We start from the raw sequence: 20,406 nt of genomic DNA, 5'->3' as shown, positions 1-20,406 counted from the left end.
CTATTTTAAATACAGCTGCAATAAACAGTGGGATACGTGTGTCTCTTTCAATTTTGGTTTCCTCAGGGTATATGCCTAGGAGTGGGATCGATGGGTCATATGGTGATTTTATTCCTAGTTTTTTAAGGAATCTTCAGATCATCTTCCATAGTGGCTGTATCAATTTACATTCCACCAACAGTGCAAGAGCATTCCCTTTTCTCCACCCCCTCTCCAGCATTTATTGTTTGTAGACTTTTTGATGATGGCCATTCTGACTGGTGTGAGGTGATATCTCATTGTAGTTTTGATTTGCATTTCTCTTCAGATCAGTCACTCAGTCATGTCCAACTCTTTGTGACCCCATGAACTGTGGCATGCCAGCCTTTCCTGTCCATCAGCAACTTCCAGAGTTTACTCAAACTCATGTCTATTGAGTCAATGATGCCATCCAATCATCTCATCCTCTGTCATCCTCTTCTGCCTTCAATCTTTCCCTTCCTTCAATCCTTCATTCAGGGAAAATTCTCTAATAATGAGCAGTATTGAGCATCTTTTCATGTGTTTGTTAGCCATCTGTATGTCTTCTTTGGAGAAATGTCTGTTTAGGTCTTTTTCCCACTTTTTTGATTGGGTTGTTTTTTTTCTGGCATTGAGTTGTGTGAGCTGCTTGTATATTTTGGAAGTTAATCCTTTGTCAGTTTCATTTGCTATTTTCTCCCATTCTGAGGGTTGTCTTTTCACCTTGCTTGCAATTTTCTTTGCTGTGCAAAAGCTTTTAAGTTTAATCAGGTCCCACTTGTTTACTTTTGTTTTTATTTCTGTTACTCTAGGAGGTGGGTCATAGAGGATGCTTTGATTTATGTCATCGAGTGTTCTGCCTATGTTTTTCTCTAAGAGTTTTATAGTTTCTGGTCTTACATTTAGGTCTTTAATCCATTTTGAGTTTATCTTTGTGTATGGTGTTAGGAAGTGCTCTAATTTCATTCTTTTACATGTAGCTGTCCAGTTTCCCCAGCACCATTTATTGAAGAGGCTGTCTTTGCCCCATTGTATATTCTTGCCTCCTTTGTCAAAAATAAGGTATCCATAGGTACATGGATTTATTTCTGGGCTTTCTATCTTATTCCATTGGTCTATATTTCTGTTTTTGTGTGAGTACCATACTGTCCTGATGACTGTAGCTTTGTAGTATAATCTGAAATCAGGAAGGTTGATTCCTCCAGCTCCATTCTTCTTTCTCAAGATGACTTTGAGTATTTGGGGTCTTTTGTGTTTCCATATGAATTGTGAAATTTTTTGTTCAAGTTATGTGAAAAATGCCATTGGTAATTTGATAGGTATCACATTCAATCTGTAGACTGCGTTCGGTAGTGTAATCATTTTCACAATATTGATTCTTCCCACCCAGGAACATGGAATATCTTCTCCATCTGTTTATGTCATCTTTGATTTGTTTCATTGGTGTCTTATAATTTTCTGCGTACAGTTCTTTTGTCTCCTTAGGTATGTTTATTCCTAGATATTTAATTCTTTTTCTTGCAGTGGTGAATGGGATTGACTTCTTAATTTCTCTTTCTGATTTTTCGTTGTTAGTATATAGAAATGCAAGTGATTTCTGTGTATTGATTTTGTATCCTGTGACTTGTATCCTTGTTAAATTCACTGATCAGCTCTAGTAATTTTAGGATTTTCTGTGTACAATATCATGTCCTCTGCAGTGAGAGCTTTACTTCTTTTCTGATCTGGATTCCTTTTATTTCTTTTTCTTCTCTGATTGCTGTAGCTAGGACTTCTGAAACTATGTTGAATAATAGTGGTGAAAGTGGACACCCTTATCTTGTTGCTGATATTTGGGCAAATGCTTTCAGTTTTTCACCATTGACAATGATGTTTGCTGTAGGCTTATCATATATGGCCTTTACTATGTTGAGGTAGGTTCCTTCTGTGCCCACTGAAGAGTTTTAATCATAGATGGGTGCTGAATTTTGTCAAAGGCCTTTTCTGCATCTATTGAGATGATCATATGAGTTTTATCTTTCAGTTTTTTAATATGGTTCACATTGATTGATTTGCATATATTGAAGAATTCTTGGATCCCTGGAATAAACCCAACTTGATCATGGTGTATGAGCTTTTTGATGTGTTGCTGCATTCTTTTGCTAAGATTTTGTCGAGGATTTTTGCATCTATGTTCATCAGTGATATTGACCTGTAGTTTTTTTTGTGTGTTGTCTTTTCTGGTTTTGGTATCAGGGTGATGGTGGCCTCACAGAATGAGTTTGGAAGTGTTCCTTCCTCTGTAATTTTTGAAAGAGTTTTAGAAGGATAGGCATGATCTCTTCTTTGAATGTTTGGTAGAATTCTCCTGTGAAACCATCTGGTCCTGGGCTTTTGTGTTTTGGGAGATTTTTGATCCCAGCTTCAATTTCAGTGCTTGTAATTGGGTTGTTCATAATTTCTATTTCTTCCTGGTTCAGTCTTCGAAGATTGAACTTTTCTAAGAATCTGTCCATTTCTTCCAGGTTATCCATTTTATTGCCATATAGTTGTTCATAATAGTCTCTCACAATCCTCTGCATTGTCTGTTGTAAGCTCCCCTTTTCATTTCTAATTTTGTTGATTTGATTCTTCTCTTTTTTTCTTAATGAGTCTGGCCAAAGGTTTGTCAATTTTGTTTATCTTCTCAAAGAACCAGCTTTTACTTTTATTAATCTTTGCTGTTTTTTCTTTCATTTCGCTTTCATTTATTTCTGCTCTGATCTTTATGATTTCCTTCTTCTAATTTTGGAGTTTTTCTGTCATTTTCCAGTTATTTTAGGTGTAAAGATAGGTTGTCTATTCCAATGTTTTCCTTGTTTCTTGAGGTGGGATTGTATACATGCTATAAACTTCCCTCTTAGAACTGCTTTTCCTGCATCCCATAGGTTTTGAATTGTCGTGTTTTCATTATCATTTGTTTCTAGAAATTTTTTGATTTCCCTCATGATTTCTTCAGTAACCTGTTGGTTATTTAGAAACATATTGTTTAATCTCCATGTATTTGTTAGTTTTTTTCTTGTAATTGATATCTAGTCTCATAGCATTGTGGTCTGAAAAGATGCTTCATATGATGTGAGTTTTCTTAAATTTACTGAGATTTGATTTGTGACCCAAGATGTGGTCTATCCTGGAGAATGTTCCATGTGCACTTGAGAAGAAAGTGTATTCTGCATTTGGATGGAATGTCCTGAAGATACCAGTGAGATCCATCTCATCTAATATATCATCTAAGACTTGTGTTTCCTTATTAATTTTCTGTTTTGATGATTTGTCCATTGTTGTGAGAGGGCTGTTAAAGTCTCCCACTATTGTGTTACTGTCAGTTTCTCCTTTTATGTCTGTTAGTGTTTGTCTTATATCCTGAGGTGCTCCTATGTTGGGTGCATAGCTATTTACAGTTGTTATGTTTTCCTCTTGGATTGATCCCTTGATCATTATGTAGTGTCCTTCCTTATCTCTTGTAATCTTGTTTATTTTAAGGTCTAATTTGTCTGATATGAGGATTGCTACTCATTGCTACTCGCCCATTGCTACTCTTTTGCTTTTCATTTGCATGGAATATATTTTTTCCATCCTCTCAGGACCCCTTTAGGTCTGAAGTGGGTTTCTTGTAGACAGAATGTATATGGGTGTTTTTTTTTTTTTTATCCATTCAGCCAATCTGTGTCTTTTGGTTGGGGCATTTACTCCGTTTACATTTAAAGTAATTATTGATATATATGTTCCTATTGCCATTTTCTTTGGAGAAGAAAATGGCAACCCACTCCAGGTTCTTGCCTGCAGAATCCCATCGACAGAGGAACCTGGCGAGCCATAGTCCATGAGCTTGGAAAGAGTTGGACAGGACTGAACGACTAACACACACACACATTGCCATTTTCTTAATTGTTTTGGGTTTGATTTTATAGATCTTTTTCTTCTCTTGTATTTCTTGACTATATAAGTCCCTTTAACAGTTGTTGTAAAGCTTGTTTGGTGGTTAACTCTTGCTTGTCTGAAAAACTTTTGATTTCTTCCATCAATTTTGAATGGGATCCTTGCTGGGTAGAATAATCTTGGTTGTAGATTTTCCCCCTTCAGTACTTTAAATATATCCTGCCATTCCCTTCTGACCTGCAGTTTCTGCTGACAAATCAGCTGTTAAACCTGTGGGGTTTCCCTTGTATGTTACTTTGTTGCTTCTCCCTTGTAGGTTTTAATATTTTCTCTTTGTGTTTAATCTTTGTTAGTTTGATTAGTATGTGTCTTGGGGTGTTTCTCCTTGGGTTTATCCTGTATGGGACTCTTTGAGCCTCTTGGACTTGACTATTTCCTTTTCCATATTGGGGAAATTTTCAACTATAATCTCTTCAACCATTTTCTCATACCCTTTCTTTTTCACTTCTTTTTTTGGGACCCCTATAATTCAAATGTTGGTGTGTTTGATATTTTCCTAGAGGTCTCTGGGACTATCCTCAGTTCTTTTCATTCTTTTTGCTTTATTTTGCCCTTTAGAAGTTATTTTCACCATTTTATCTTCCAGCTTACTGATTTGTTCTTCTTCTTCAGATATTCTGCTATTGATTCCTTCTAGAGTATTAATTTCAGTAATTGTGTTGTTTGTCTCTGTATGTTTTTTCTTTAATTCTTTTAGAATTAAAGAATTGTTAATTGATTCTTGCCTTTTCTCCATTCTGTTTTCAAGGTTTTTGATCATCTTTACTATCATTATATATTCTGAATTCTTTTTCAGGTACTTTGCCAATTTGTTCTTCATTTATTTGGACTTCTGTGTTTCTAGTTTGTTCCTTCATTTGTGCAGTATTTCTCTACCTTTTCATCATTATTATTTTTTTTAAACTAACTGTGCTTGAGGTCTCCTTTTCCCAGGCTTCAAGGTTGAATTCAAGATTCCTTTTGGTTTGCCCCCCTACAGTTGGTGCAGTGGTTTGTGTAAGCTTTGTATAGGGTGATATTTATGCTGAGTTTTTTTTTTGTTTTTCTTCTGATGGACAAGAGTTGGTAATTCTCTCTGTTGATGATTGGGTTTGTATTTTTGTTTTGTTTGTTGTTTGCATGAGGTGTCCTGATCAGGGTGCTACTGGTAGTTGGGTGTTGCCAGGTCTTGTATTCAAGTGGTTTCCTTTGTGGGAGTTCTCACTATTTGTTACTCCTTAGGTTTAGTTCTCTGATGGTCTAGGGTCTTGGAGTCAGTGTTCCCACTCCAAAGGCTCAGGACTTGATCCCTGGTCAAGAATGAAGATTCCACAAGTGGTTTGTTATGGCAGTAAATGAAATTTAAACACGTACCCAACAACAAGAAACCAAAGATGAACCCCAGACAAATGACAGTTACAAAATGAGGAGAATAATAATAAAAATAATGGATTATACACATATACATACATATCCATAAGCAAAATCAAAACAGTCCAATAAGAATAAAGTACAATAGATTGACCCGGCAAACAAAGGAAACAAAAAATTATATCTACCAGTTAAGAACAAAACTAACTAAAGCACAAACTGGAAAACGAAACCAAAGCAAGGTGCCCACTGGAGAATAAAGCAATGAAAACAAAACTATCAAATATTTTGAAAGGAAAGAAAGACTATGTTTGCAAAGCTAAATAGTGGTAGATAAAGAAGATTTATATACATTAAAGATTAAGTGCAAGGAGAAAAGAACAGTAGGAAAAGCAAACAAAAGAATAAATGTAGGAAAAATAATAATAGGTTTAAAAAATTAAAATTAAAGATTAAAAAAAGAAAAGAAAAAGGAAGAGGAAAGAAAAGGTAACTCCATAGAACTTCAAAAGCCCAACACAGAGGCATAGTTTTATAACAACTATAAAACGTGTGATTGAAAAAAGAAAGGAAAAAAAAAAACTCAAAAGCTTGATTAGATTTCATAGTGCCAATAAAATTTACAACTACGTGGAGGGGAGGCCTGGGGCGGTGGGCGTAGGGGGTAGGGGGTAGGGGGTAGGGGGTGAATGGGAGAAAGAAAAGAAAAAAAATCCAAAAGAAACCACAGAACAAGTTGAAACAAAAGAATAAATGTTTCTCTTGAGTCACTGCTGTCAGCTTCCTTTCCCTGGCCTGGGAGTCACAGTCCATCTCACCTCCCTAGGATGCCCTCCAACACTGAGCTGGTCTCCTGACCTGCTGTGGGGGCAGCTCAGATACTAATCTGGTCCTACTCCTGTGTGTTCTTGCCTCCAATGTCCACAGCATCAGAACTAGTGCATTTTCTTTTGTGGGCCCTCTCAATGTGCTTTTATATATTCCATAGTCACAGAGTCTGTGTAGTTGATCACGTGGATTTAATCTGCAGCTTGTACAGCTAGTGGGAAGATTTTGGATATTCTTCCTTAGCCGAACTGCCCCTGGGTTTCAATTGTGGTTTTATTTCCACCTGTGCCTGTGGGTCTTCCACTGAGCTTTGCTCCTGAGGTTGCCCTGGAGTACTTGGGTCTGCCCCAGTCAGGGCCAGGTGTGGAGGTGGTGCAGCTGCTTGGGTCACAGGGATTCTGGCAGCATCAGGTACTCAGCAGAGTTGGCAGCTAGGGAAGAAGGGAATATAGTGATCTAGAAGGGTATGGCAACCAGTATTAGCCAATACACTCCAGTATTCTTGCCTAGAGAACCCTCCCTGACAGAGAAGCCTAGCAGACCACAGTCCACAGGGTCACAAAGAGTTGGACACAACCAAAGCGATCCCGCGTGCATAGACTCAAGACTTTTTTTTTTGCCTGTGGCAGCTTTGCCCCAGTTAGGGTTCAGCGTGAAGCTGGTGCAGCTGCTTGGCTTACAGGAACCCCAGTGGCACCAAGTGTGCAGGGACTGGGACTGCCTCAGCCACTGGAGTTATGGCCCTATCAGAGTCTTTTTCCAAGCCTCCGGTAACTGGGGATCAGAAGGCCTCTTTGGCTAGTCTTTCTCTGTAGCTCTGCCTGTTCAGGTGCTTAGAGGGCTCCCTTGCCTGGGGTCCTTCTCTGTTGTTCATCACACACATCAGGCACATAGAAGGGCCCCCCTGGCTGGGGTCCTAATCTGTAGATCTGCGTGTCAGGCACTTAAAGGGACACCCTGGGTGGTATCCTCCTCTGTAGTTCGGGGCATCAGTCACTTAAAGGGGCATCCTGGGTGGGGTCCTCCTCTGTAGTACAGTGCGTCAGGCAGTTAATGGGCCAGCCTCTCTATTTTTCATCTTCCCATGCTGGATGTGGGGAGAGAGAGGCCATGGTGATGGCTCCACCTGCTTCGCATGACTCAGCAGTATAACCTTGCTTCCATGGCTGCCCACCTTTCCTCCAGGGGCATTTCCCACCACATCTCCACCCTCACATCCCCTCGGTCAGGCCTTCCACAGTCAACAGCAGCCCTCGTCCTGGGTTTGCTCCACAATCCCTAAGGTCCAGCTCCCAGCTGCTCCGCCGCCTTGGGGACCTGCCTCCCTATCCAGGGTATGTGTGGCTGCGTCAGGGACTGTCTGTATCTCATTCCATTTTGGCTGCTGCAGATCAGCTGTTTCACGTACTGCCTTAAATGTTTCTCCTCTGACTCAGACAGTACCCCAATGTGGGGATTGGACCCCTGCTTCAGCTCCCCCACCCGCCCAGGGCAGGTCCAGTCCTAGTAACACTCCTGTTTTCCCCCCTAGTTCCTTCATCCTACTGAGTTTTGCGTGATTCTGTGTATTCTTACCCACTGGTCAGGTGCTCCTGTCTGTCTCAGCTGGTGTTCTGGGTGCACCTCTGTGTCTGAAGGTGTATTCCTGATGTGTCCATGGAGAGATGTACTCCATGTCCACCTCCTCCTCCACCATCTTGTTCTCCCTGTTTTGGGGGGAGGTTTTTTTTTGACACATGTATATATGTAATTTTTTTTTGTTTTTTTTTTTAAATTCTACTTATTTTTGGCTGAACTTTCTTCCTCTTCATTGTTGTGCATGGTTTTCTCTAGTTGCCGTGAGCAGGGACTCCTCCTCATTGCAGTGCATGAGCTTCACGTTGTGATGGCTTTTCTTGTTAGCAAGCACAGGCTCTAGGCGCTCGTGGGTTTCAGTAGTTGCGATACCTGGGCTCTAGAGTATGGGCTTAGTAGTTGTGGCAGTTGGGCCTGGTTGCTTCTCATCGTGTGGCATCTTCCCAGATCAGGAATTGAACCCGTGTCCCCTGCATTGACTGGTGGATTCCCAGCCACTGGGCCACCATGGAAGTCCCTGTATGTATTTCTTTTTTTTTTAATAAAATAACTCATGAGATCACACTAAGATTTATAATTCAAATTCAGAATTACAGAATTTTTTAAACTTCTTTATATTACACCCACAACTCATTTCTTCTACTCTAGGAACCTACTTTTTGAAGCCATAGGAAATAAGAGAATTGTAATATATCATAATGAATCATTCATTTGCTCTATAAAAAAAATTTCAGGAGGGGAACTCAATTCTACCATCAACTTGAGAAATTCTACCATTGGTTCCTGGGAAATGTTTAAAAATTATTTTGCATGTACTCTGATTTCCCTCTGCTGTGTCTAGACAGCTGTTAGGGTTCAGAGCTTGTTTTCTAGTAAATTCTACTAGAAAGGTTAATGGAAGCAATATTTCCTGAATTTCTGTGTATTGAAAATAATTTATATCCTTTATACTCTAAAGCCAGAATTGCTCGATGCAAAATCCTTGGCTCATGTTTTCTTTCCTTGGCTATCTTAAATATTTAATTCCATTTTGTTCTGGTAAAGTCTAATGATGAACTAATCCTTAAAAATCATTTGCTGATATTGTCTAGATGCCCAAATAATTTAATAATTTTTTCCCCACAGTGCCTGTACCTTATTTATTTATTGGAATGTAGTTGCTTTACAATGTTGTGTTAGCTTCTGCTGTACAGCAAAGTGGATCAGTCATACATGTATCCACTCTTTTTTAGATTTCCTTCCCTTTTAAGACACCCCAGAGCACTGAGTGGAGTTCCAATTCTTTTTAAATCCACTAATTTACTACTATATGTGTTGGGTTTTTGGGGCCCGTATTCTTAGTTACATGCTGGGCTCTTTCAATATATAGTTTTAGATTTCTTAAAGAGAATATTTCCTGAATTACAGTTTTAACTATCGCCTTTGTTTCTACTGTTGGTTTTCTCTCTTGGGACTTTTATTATCTGCGTTTTGAATCTTCTTTGCCTTTGTCTTCAATACTACCACTTTCTAATTTTTTTCGGCTCTTTATTCATTTCTTTTTAACTTTAAAAATTTTCCTTGTTCACTTACTTTTTAAAAGATATCAGCTGTTGTGCTTATTTGCTCCTATGTTCTTTTAGTTCAGTCTTTATTTCTCAAATAACTTGCTTTTATTTCTAATTCTTCCCTTAGTTCTGTTACTTATATTTGAGTTTTTCTAATACTGATATGTGTTATTCTTTCATATCATATTTTCTCAGCTTTTCTTTTCTTCTGCAGGCTGTCATATTATTTTCTTAAGAGTCTTTTAGGTTATTTTGAAATAGGTTACAATTTTGATCTTTGAGTTTGTTTTTCTAGGGTGCTTTCATTGTCTGTAGGGATGTTATTTTACCCTTTGTTTTCTCTTTCATTTTGGTAAATAACGCATAACATAAAATTTACCATTTTGACTGTTTCTAAGTGTACATGTAGTATTGTTAAGTACATTTACATTGTTGTGTAACTAACTTCCAGAATTTTTTCAACTTTCGAAACTGAAGTGCTCTGCCAGTTAAACAGTAATTCCCCATTTCTCCTTCTCAGATCCATCACTCTGCTTTTTCTTTCTATGAATTTGACTACTCTAGATACCTCACATATGTGGAATCTTAACACAGTAACATCTTCTTGTTACTGACTTCTTTCACTTAGCATATGTTCTTAAGATTCCTCCTCTTCATAGCTTATATCAGAATTCCCTTCCCTTTTCAGGCTGAGTAATATTCCATTGTATGTATATATCACATTTTATTTATCCATCTATCAGTGGGCATCTGACTTGCTTCTGTCTTTTTTCTTTAGTGACTAATACTGTTTTGAAGATAGGTGTGTAAATATCTCTTCAGTATCCTGCTTTTGATTCTTTTGGGTATATACCCAGAAATGGTATTGCTGTGTCACATGGTAATTCTGTTTTTAGTTTCTTAAGGAACTGTGCTGTTTTCTACAGTAGTTGCACCATTTTACATTCTCATCAGTGCACAAGGGTTCAAATTTTCCCATATCTTTGTCAGTACTTTTTGTTTTCTGTTTCTTTGGTAATAACCATACCATACTAATAATGGTATGAGGTAATTCATTGTGGTTTTGATTTATATACCGGACGGGTGTTTTTGAGCATTTTTTCACGTGCTTGTTGGACAGTTGTATATCCCTTTTAGAGAAATGTGTATTCAAGTCCTTTGCTCATTTTTTAATCAAGTTTTTTGTTGTAGAGTTGTATGAGTTTATATATTCTGGATGTGAAAGTGTTAGTTGCTCAGTCAAGTCCGACTCTTTACAGCCCTGTGGACTGTAGCCTACCAGGCTCCTCTGTCCATGGAATTTCCCAGGCAGGAGTGATAGAGTGGTAGTCATTCCCTTCTCTGGGGAATCTTCTTGACCTAGGAATCAAACCCAGGTCTCCTGCGTTGCAGGCAGATTCTTGACTGTCTGAGCCACCAGGGAAGCCTCCATATTCTGGATGTTGACCCCTTATTAGATGTATGATTTACACATATTTTTTCATTTTTTTAATATTTTCTCATTTTTAAGGTTTCTTTTTGCTCTGTTGATCATGACCTTTGATGGAGAGAAATTTTAAATTTTGTTGTGGTCCAGTCTGTCTGTTTTGGCTTTTGGTTTCATATCTAGGAAATTCTCACAAACTCCATTGTCATGGAGCTTTTCGCTTATATTTTCCTCTTAGACTTTTATAACTTTTAAGACTTATTTTTAGATCTTTAGTATATTTTTAGTTAATTTTTGTATGATGGAGGGGTCTAGCTTCATTCTTTTGCATGTGTATAACCAGTGTTATATGTCAATCAGAAATCCAGTGCTTTGCTTTCTGAGAGATTTCCTAGTTCTTCTCTTCTTGTAATCTGGATCTTTTCCTTCCTTTGCTTGTATTATTTCTATGCTATTTATCTTTTATTTTCCTCTTAGCAGTTCCTTTGCAATCTTTAGACCTGTTCTAAAAGACCGTGGATACTCATTTTTAAGAGTTTAGAGTTACCAGACTGCATTTAGTTTTTATACTCAGTTCAGTTCAGTTGCTCAGTCGTGTTTGACTCTTTGCGACCCCATGAATCGCAGCACGCCAGGCCTCCGTGTCCATCACCAACTCCTGGAGTTCACCAAGACTCACGTCCATCGAGTCGGCGATGCCATCCAACCATCTCATCCTCTGGCGTCCCCTTCTCCTCCTGCCCCCAATCCCTCCCAGCATCAGAGTCTTTTCCAGTGAGTCAACTCTTTGCATGAGGTGGCCAAAGTACTGGAGTTTCAGCTTTAGCATCATTCCTTCCAAAGAAATCCCAGGGCTGATCTCCTTCAGAATGGACTGGTTGGATCTCCTTGCAGTCCAAGGGACTCTCAAGAGTCTTCTCCAACACCACAGTTCAAAAGCATCAATTCTTCAGCGCTCAGCCTTCTTCACAGTCCAACTCTCACATCCATACATGACCACAGGAAAAACCATAGCCTTGGCTAGACGGACCTTTGTTGGCAAAGTAGTGTCTCTGCTTTTGAATATGCTATCTAGGTTGGTCATAACTTTCCTTCCAAGGAGTATGCGTCTTTTAATTTCATGGCTGCAGTCACCATCTGCAGTGATGTTGGAGTCCAGAAAAATAAAGTCTGACACTGTTTCCACTGTTTCCCCATCTATTTCCCATGAAGTGATGGAACCGGATGCCATGATCTTCGTTTTCTGAATGTTGAGCTTTAAGCCAACTTTTTCACTCTCCACTTTCACTTTCATCAAGAGGCTTTTGAGTTCCTCTTCACTTTCTGCCATAAGGGTGGTGTCATCTGCATATCTGAGGTTATTGATATTTCTCCCAGCAATCTTGATTCCAGCTTGTGTTTCTTCCAGTCCAGCGTTTCTCATGATGTACTCTGTATATAAGTTAAATAAGCAGGGTGACAATATAGAGCCTTGACGTACTCCTTCTCCTATTTGGAACCAGTCTGTTGTTCCAGGTTCAGTTCTAACTGTTGCTTCCTGACCTGCATCCAAATTTCTCAAGAGGCAGGTCAGGTGGTCTGGTATTACCCATCTCTTTCAGAATTTGTGATCCACACAGTCAAAGGCTTTGGCATAGTCAATAAAGCAGAAATAGATGTTTTTCTGGAACTCTCTTGCTTTTTCCATGATTCAGCGGATGTTGGCAATTTGATCTCTGGTTCCTCTGCCTTTTCTAAAACCAGCTTGAACATCAGGAAGTTCACGGTTCACGTTTTGTTGAAGCCTGGCTTGGAGAATTTTGAGCATTACTTTACTAGCGTGTGAGATGAGTGCAATTGTGCGGTAGTTTGAACATTCTTTGGCATTGCCTTTCTTTGGGATTGGAATGCAAACTGACCTTTTCCAGTCCTGTGGCCACTGCTGAGTTTTCCAAATTTGCTAACATATTCAGTGCAGCACTTTCACAGCATCATCTCTCAGGATTTGAAAGAGCTCTACTGGAATTCCATTACCTCCACTAGCTTTGTTCGTAGTAATGCTTTCTAAGGCCCACTTGACTTCACATTCCAGGATGTCTGGCTCTAGGTGAGTGATCACACCATCGTGATTATCTGGGTCATGAAGATCTTTTCTGTACAGTTCTTCTGTGTATTCTTGCCACCTCTTCTTAATATCTTCTGCTTCTGTTAGGTCCATGCCATTTCTGTCCTTTATTGAGCCCATCTTTGCATGAAATGTTCCCTTGGTATCTCTAATTTTCTTCAAGAGATCTCTGGTCTTTCCCATTCTGTTGTTTTCCTCTGTTTCTTTGGATTGATCGCTGAAGAAGGCTTTCTTATCTCTTCTTGCTGTTCTTTGGAACTCTGCATTCAGATGCTTATATCTTTCCTTTTCTTCTTTGCTTTTTTCTTCTCTTCTTTTCACAGCTATTTGTAAGGCCTCCCCAGACAGCCATTTTGCTTTTTTGCATTTCTTTTCCATGGGGATGGTCTTGATCCCTGTCTGCTGTACAGTGTCACGAACCTCAGTCCATAGTTCATCAGGCACTCTATCTATCAGATATAGGCCCTTAAATCTATTTCTCACTCCCACTGTATAATCATAAGGGATTTGATTTAGGTCATACCTGAATGGTCTAGTGGTTTTCCCTACTTTCTTCAATTTAAGTCTGAATTTGGCAATAAGGAGTTCATGATCTGAGCCATAGTCAGCTACTGGTCTTATTTTTGCTGACTGTATAGAGCTTCTCCATCTTTGGCTGCAAAGAATATAATAAGTCTGATTTCGGTGTTGACCATCTGGTGATGTCTATGTATAGAGTCTTCTCTTGTGTTGTTGGAAGAGGATGTTTGTTATGACCAGTGCATTTTCTTGGCAGAACTCTATTAGTCTTCACCCTGCCTCATTCCATATTCCAAGGCCAAATTGCCTGTTACTCCAGGTGTTTCTTGACTTCTACTTTTGCATTCCAGCCCCCTATAATGAAAAGGACATCTTTTTTGTATATTGAGCAACTTTTTTGCAGTTTCTTGTGTTCTGTGGCTTACAGTGCTTTTCAGTGACTGACTCTTGGCCATTTTGTGGTTTTCCTTTTTTCTGGTCCATTAGATGTCCCGTTGCTTCTCTCTCCTTTCTCCCACAGTGTTGATCCAAGGCAGGTCTTTGGGATTATAGTTGGTCTGTCTTTATCTGCTTATGTTTTGGGGGTTGTGGAGATAACCTGTTACCTGGTTTTGTTGTAAATGTTGATTGTGAATTTTTGGTTTTGATGTTCGATTGTTGTTTTACTTTCAGATATTGAGAGTTTTAAAAACTATGCTGCTGATTGTGGCAGTCTTTCCAGAATCCTCTGCCTATTGAAAATTCTTAAAGCAGGTGTTTTCTTAGAGGTACAAATGGTGCATCAATAAGAATTATAAAAATCTTGTTCCTTAAAATTAAAAATTAGGTCAAAGAGAAATTTCTAATATTATTATGTGATAGAATTCAGAACAAAAAATGTTTACTACCTTTTATTAATTGATTGTATTCCAGGGAGGTTGTTTTAGGACCAAATTTTAAAAGAAAGAAACTCCAGTTATTTGCACAAGGATGTTGGTTGATTTTTTAAAATCAGTGTAATTTGCTATATAATTTATATTTCATAATTGACTAAATTTAGCACATTTTGACAAATACAGTTGCACAGTCATTATCATAGTCATGAGTTTTATCGTGCTCAGAAGTTATCTGATTTACCTTTTTCAGCTAATCCTTTTTTTCTCCCTTCCTGGCCCCTCTGCAACCACTGATCTGTTTTTGTCACTATACTTTTACTTTTTCAGAATTTTATATAATGGGATTATACAGCGTATAATCTTTTGTGTCCAGCTCTTTTCCCTTAAGTGATTATTCATGTTTCTGTAGTGTTATGTTTACTGAGTGATGACCATTTCAAACCTGAATGCTGCATCAGGACCTTTGAGAGCCAAGTAGCCTAGAAATGAAAGGGTTCAGAAATAGCTGTAACCCTCTGTAGATATATCCCTGCCCTCAGCCCTCACAGTCTGGTTGGGCAAATGTGTTTATACATGTAATTTTAACAAATGTAATCTCACCCAGTCCTTGAGAAATACAGAAGGGAATAATTTTATTCATAAAATCTCTGTAATAGAAATGTGAGCAACTTTAAATCTCCAGACAGAATCTTATATGGAATCCTAACATATGAAACATAGAAGTTATATTTAATTACTTTCAACATCAAGTGTTACCTTTTTCTGTTTTACTCCTTTTTAATCTTAAATATTATATTATCTCCTTTGTTTTTTTGTCTCCTTCCTCAACTTTCTAGTGAAGTTGAAACTTTTCATTTTTTTGGTATATTTCTTTGGAGTTTTTATTTTTCTTGGAGGCTCATTTTTAAGAGTATGTGTTGAAACTCCTAACTCTTTTCAGAGTAGTTTATATTTTCCTTTGTTTGTATGCTTTAATGCTTCTATCTTTATGTAGAAAAAAAAGTTTGTAGACTCTTGATCTTTTTATCAGCTCTCTTACTGCTTTTAAACTTAAAACTACTTCTCTATCCAAATATCAGATAGTATTCTATATTTTGTTTGTTTCATTGTGGCTTACATTTTTACATTTAAATTGACTGGAGTTTCTGTTTATATAACATCTTTTTCTTTTTTTTTGAGGATGGAAATGGAGTTGTTCGTGGTTACTACTTATCTGTGTTTCTGGAACTTTCAGCTGGCTTGCCAGAAACTTCCAAGTAAGACATACAATTAAGTAACAAAGTTTAGTGTGGGTTTACATACCTTCTTAGCATTTTTAATTAACTACTTTTTTTAACTAATATATTTTATCTGTTAAGATATTATACCAGTATGGAATCTCTGGCATAGTATGTTGGCATAGACTGTCAGTTCTCAAATTATATGGCATCAGGACTCTGTACTCTTAAATTTTATTGGGAAATCCAAAGAATTTTTCTTTATATGGGTTTATCTGTTGATATTATCTGAATTAGAAATTAAAACAAAAAATTTAAAATTTTTGTTAATTCACTTTAAAGTAATAATAAACCTATTACATATTAGCATAAATAACATTTTCTTAGAGAATAACTTTTTCTAAAGCAAAATAATACTTGGTGAGAAAACGTATTGTAAAAAACCTCTTAATGTATGGCTTTTCAGTTTACTGTACTAAGTTGTTTGGGTTGAAGTATATATAAATCTCGCCTGATGGGTTTTGAGTTTCATACGTAGTTAGGAAAGGTTTTTTACAGTGAGATACAGTTCACATGCCACATGGAAGTGTTAGTTGCACACTTGTGTCCAACTCTTTGCAACCCCATGGACTGTAGCCCTACAGGCTCCTCTGTCCATGGAATTCTCCAGGCAGGATTGGAGTGGGTAGCCATGCCCTTCTCCAGGGGATCTTCCTGCCATCTGAGCCACCAGGGAACCATACCATAAAGTTCATACCATAAAGTTCATCATATAAATGTAAGTGTAGAATTCAGTAGATTTTAGTATATTCATTGAGTTCGACAGCTATCACCATATCTAATTTCAGAACATTTTCTTTCTTTCTTTTTTTTTTTTTAATTTTTTGGCCATGCCTCATGGCATGTGGAATCTTAGTTCCCCAACGAGGGAGCAAACCTGTGCTCCCACACTGGAAGCACAGAATCTTAACCACTGCTGCCAGGGATTTCTGCAGAACATTTTCATCATCCCACAAAGCAACACTGTACTTCTTAGCAATCACTTCCCCTTCCCACCCAGTTCCTGGCAGCCCTAATCTACTTTTTGTTAGGGAGGAACACTTTAAAAAGCAGTTTTAGATAATTGTGTATCATCATTGATATTACCCCAAAATTGAACAAGTGCTTGTTTGTTAAATGTAATTTGTAGTATGAAATCTGGAACCATATCAGTGAATTTTATTTCACTCTGTTACACCATAATCTGTTGGTTTGAATTGAGATATGTGCTTCCAGTTATGGCATAATAGTGATAACCCTTTCTTCTATAACAACCAAAAAGAAAAACATTTTCTAGACACCAGACCTGAGGCAACAAATGAAAGCAATCCCTGAGAGACAGGAAATAAATCATATCTATGATTGCCTCACTTAACCTTGAGAGAGTTTTCAGGCCATAACACATGGAGGCAGAAATGCAACAGAGTCTGGCTAACTCCTTGAGTTGAGGAGACAGTGCTGAGTGTCCAGGAAGACCAGCACACCTAGAGTGCAGTGGACAGAATACCAGAAGAGAGATCTGGACAAAGAGCTCCAGAGATTTGTAAGGCGTTCTCTTCAAATATGAGAAGGGCACGGCAACCTACTCCAGTGTTCTTACCTGGAGATGCCATGGACAGAGAAGCTAGGTGGGCTCTAGTGTATGGGCTTGCAAAGAGTCGGTCACAACTCAGTGACTAACACACACTCCTCAAATATTCTGTAGAGTATTGAGCAGAGCCTGCAGGTAAAAAACCTACCTGAGGTTGGGGGAAGGACCATCTGGGAAGGTTTAGAGGGAGTGGTGCCTGGTGCCTGGTACAGGGCCAGTAATTGTGTTTGTTCCTATCACTGTAATGGTAACTTCTGATCCATGGGGCATTGAATGAAGTACACAGGACATTTTTGCCTCCCTAGTGGAGAACAGTCCTAGACTGGGCATTACTCCAGACCCATCTAACAAGTAAAAGCAAGACCTGGAAGAACTAAATTGTTTCCAGGTAACCTAAGAGCAGTCTAGAGCAGAGCTCAAGAAAACTGATAAGATTACAAAAATATCCAGCACCCAACAAAGCTAAGGTTACATTATCTGTTATTCAATCAAAGATTAATTGGCATGCAAAGAGGCAGGAAGACATAACCAGTACTGAGGAGAGTGATCAGTTGATTTGAGCAAGAACTGTTTTTTTTTTTTTTTTAATGTGAGTTATATCTATTGGTATTTTATGAATTATAAATTAAAACATTAAAAAAATTAATTTACTTATAATAATAAACTAATTGAATATTAGCATAAATTATATTTCTATGAATAGTAACTCTAAAACAAAACAATATTTGACGAGAAAACTTGTATTGTTTTGCATTTTTGGAAATCTTTGTATGGCTTAAAAAGACAACTAGGTTCTCATGTGAGAATTAGGAGAAAATATTTTTCTCAGTTTTTATAACTACACTCCATTTCTTCAAAAGTTGAATAGAGATATGGAAGATACAAAAAATTCATACTGAACTTATTGAGAATGAACTAACTATATTTGAAATGAAGAATACACTGGATGGCATGAATGATAGATTAGATACTACAGAAGAAAGGATTAACTGATTAATTAAGAAAAGATTAATTAATGAATTAATGGACCTGAAGGCATTAGCTATAGAAACTATTCAAAATGTGAACATAGAGAATAGAATTCCAAAACTATAAAACAACTTTAAGTAGCTTAATGTACAAATATCTGGAGTCGTGGAAGAAGGGGATGGGAAGGAAAAAGTAAATACTTTCCAAACTTGATAAAAGCTTTAAGCCCATGGATCCAGAAGTTTAGTGAACTATAAGCACATGAAACATGAAGGAAACATCAAAGCACATCATAATCAAATTGCTTAAAACCAATGGTAAACAAAATATCTTAAACTGGCAGTGAAAAAAAAAGTCATTAAATTTAGAGGCACAAAGGTAAGGGTGAAATCAGGTTTCTCACTGGAAACAATACAAGTGAAATGATAATATAGCAGCATTTTAAAAAGATTGAAAGAAACTAACATTAACCTAGAATTTTATAATTGGCAAGAATATATTTTAAAAAATACAGTGAAACTAAGACATTTTCAGATCTGAACTATAAGAAATGTTCAAGTAGATGCTTCAGACAGGGTATATAATACCAGGTGAACCTCTGAATTTAAACAAAGAAATGAAGAGTACCAGAAATGGAAATTACTTGGGTAAATAAAGTTTTTCTTCTATTACTGAAGTAATTTTAAGTGATAATTGACAATATAATAAAGAACAGTAGCATTATATTTCGGGATTTTTAACATATTTAGAAGCAAAATTCACAACAAAAACAGCTATATAAAGGCCAAAAGAGGAACTTCCTAGGTGGTCCTGTAGTTAAAATCTGCCTGCCAATCTTGGAGACATGGGTTTGATCCCTGGTCCTGGAAGGTCCTACATGCCACAGAGCAGCTGACCCCGTGCACCACAGCCACTGAGCTTACGCTCTAGAGCCCATGAGCCGCAACTACTGAAGCCTTCACGCCTCGAGCACGTGCTCTGCAGCAAGAGAAGCCACCACACGGAGAAGCCAGTGCACAGGAGACGCCCCTGCTCACCGCAACTAGAGAGAGCCTGTGTGCAGCAGTGAAGACCCAGCTAAACCAGAAATAAACAAATAATTGTTTTCAAAGGCCAAACGATTAAAGCATGGAAGTATAATGTAAGATTCTGACACTATATGTAAAATGGTATAATAACAATTTAAGCTAGACTGTGATACATTAAAGATACATACTATCCTATTATTTTTTCTTGCCTCTTGTAACAAATTACCAGAAATTTGGCAGCTTAAAACAACAGATAACATTTCCCTCACATTTCTGGAGGCCAAAAATCCAAAAACCATTGCTAGGCCAAAATCAGAGCTTCAGTAGAGTTGTGCTAGCTCCAGTTACACTAAGGGAGATCTGTTTCTTGCCTTTTTCAACTTTCGCTTACTGCCAGCATTCTTGGGCTTATGACAGTGTCACTCCTATCTCTGCCTTTGGTCACGTTGCCTTACCTTTTTTTTATCTCTGTCAGATCTTCCTCTGCTTTTGTCTTACAGTAACATTTATGGTTACATTTAGGGTGTACGTGGATTTTCCAGGACAGTCCCCTCATCTCAGGATCCTTGGCTTAATTGCAGCTGTGTATTCCCAGTCACAGGTTCTGAGAATTAAGATGTCAATACCTTGGGGATACTGTTCAGCCTCCCATAACTATAAACTATAAAGCCACTGCTAAAATGACAGAGATGTTTAGTTTATAAAGCAGTGGTGGGGATAAAATTGAACCAAATCTTAGACTTAAAGCAGGCAGGAAAAGATAAGTGGTAACAAAACACAGATGGGAGGAATAGCAAGATGTGGCACCGTAAATGGTCTAAACACCCCAAATAAAAAGTAGAAATTGTCAGATTGGCTAGAATAGCAAAACTCAAGTGTATGCCAAACCTAAGAAATATGCTTTAAATGTAAAGATATACCATGCTAATCAAAACCAAGTTGGAGATGTTACTTTAATATCCAAGTAGATTTCAAAGGAAAGCATATTACCAGAGATAAAGAAGTTTATTTCACAGTGATAAAAGGATCAGTTAATGAAGAGGATATTCAATGATTATAAATATTTCTGTTTATACTCTGGTAACAGATTTTGAAAATGCACAAAGCAAAAACTGATAGAAGTATAAGAAGAAATAGAACTTCTTCTCTCAGTTGATACAGCAGGTAGGCAGAAAATCATCAAGGATATAGTAAATCTGGATAGCCCTGTCACCCAGCCTGACTTGCTGGATATTTATAGACTCTTTGATCCAACGGTAGCAGAATGCAAATTATCCTTAAGTGTGCATAAAATATTTACCAAGAAAGACCATATTCTGGAACGTAAAATATGTCTGAAAAAATTCAAAAATATTCAAATCATTGAGGTTTTTTTTTTAAC

The 20,406-nt window shown here is 37.7% G+C and overlaps 1 protein-coding gene across 6 annotated transcripts in view; it reads left to right on the top strand.

The window, feature by feature from the left end:
• The window catches only part of TRIM37 (tripartite motif containing 37), a 151,462-nt gene that overhangs the window by 42,767 nt on the left and 88,289 nt on the right, over nt 1–20,406 (top strand). For all 6 annotated transcript variants that reach the window (XM_024980481.2, XM_005219934.4, XM_024980480.1 and 3 more), the window contains 1 exon segment: nt 15,361–15,437. In XM_024980481.2, the coding sequence (XP_024836249.1) occupies nt 15,361–15,437 (77 nt within the window).

The sequence above is a fragment of the Bos taurus genome, chromosome 19 (assembly GCF_002263795.3).
Source record: "Bos taurus isolate L1 Dominette 01449 registration number 42190680 breed Hereford chromosome 19, ARS-UCD2.0, whole genome shotgun sequence".
Taxonomy (NCBI): domain Eukaryota; kingdom Metazoa; phylum Chordata; class Mammalia; order Artiodactyla; family Bovidae; genus Bos; species Bos taurus.
The sequence above is the reverse complement of the archived record's forward strand: the minus strand, read 5'-3'. Positions and strand labels throughout refer to the sequence as shown.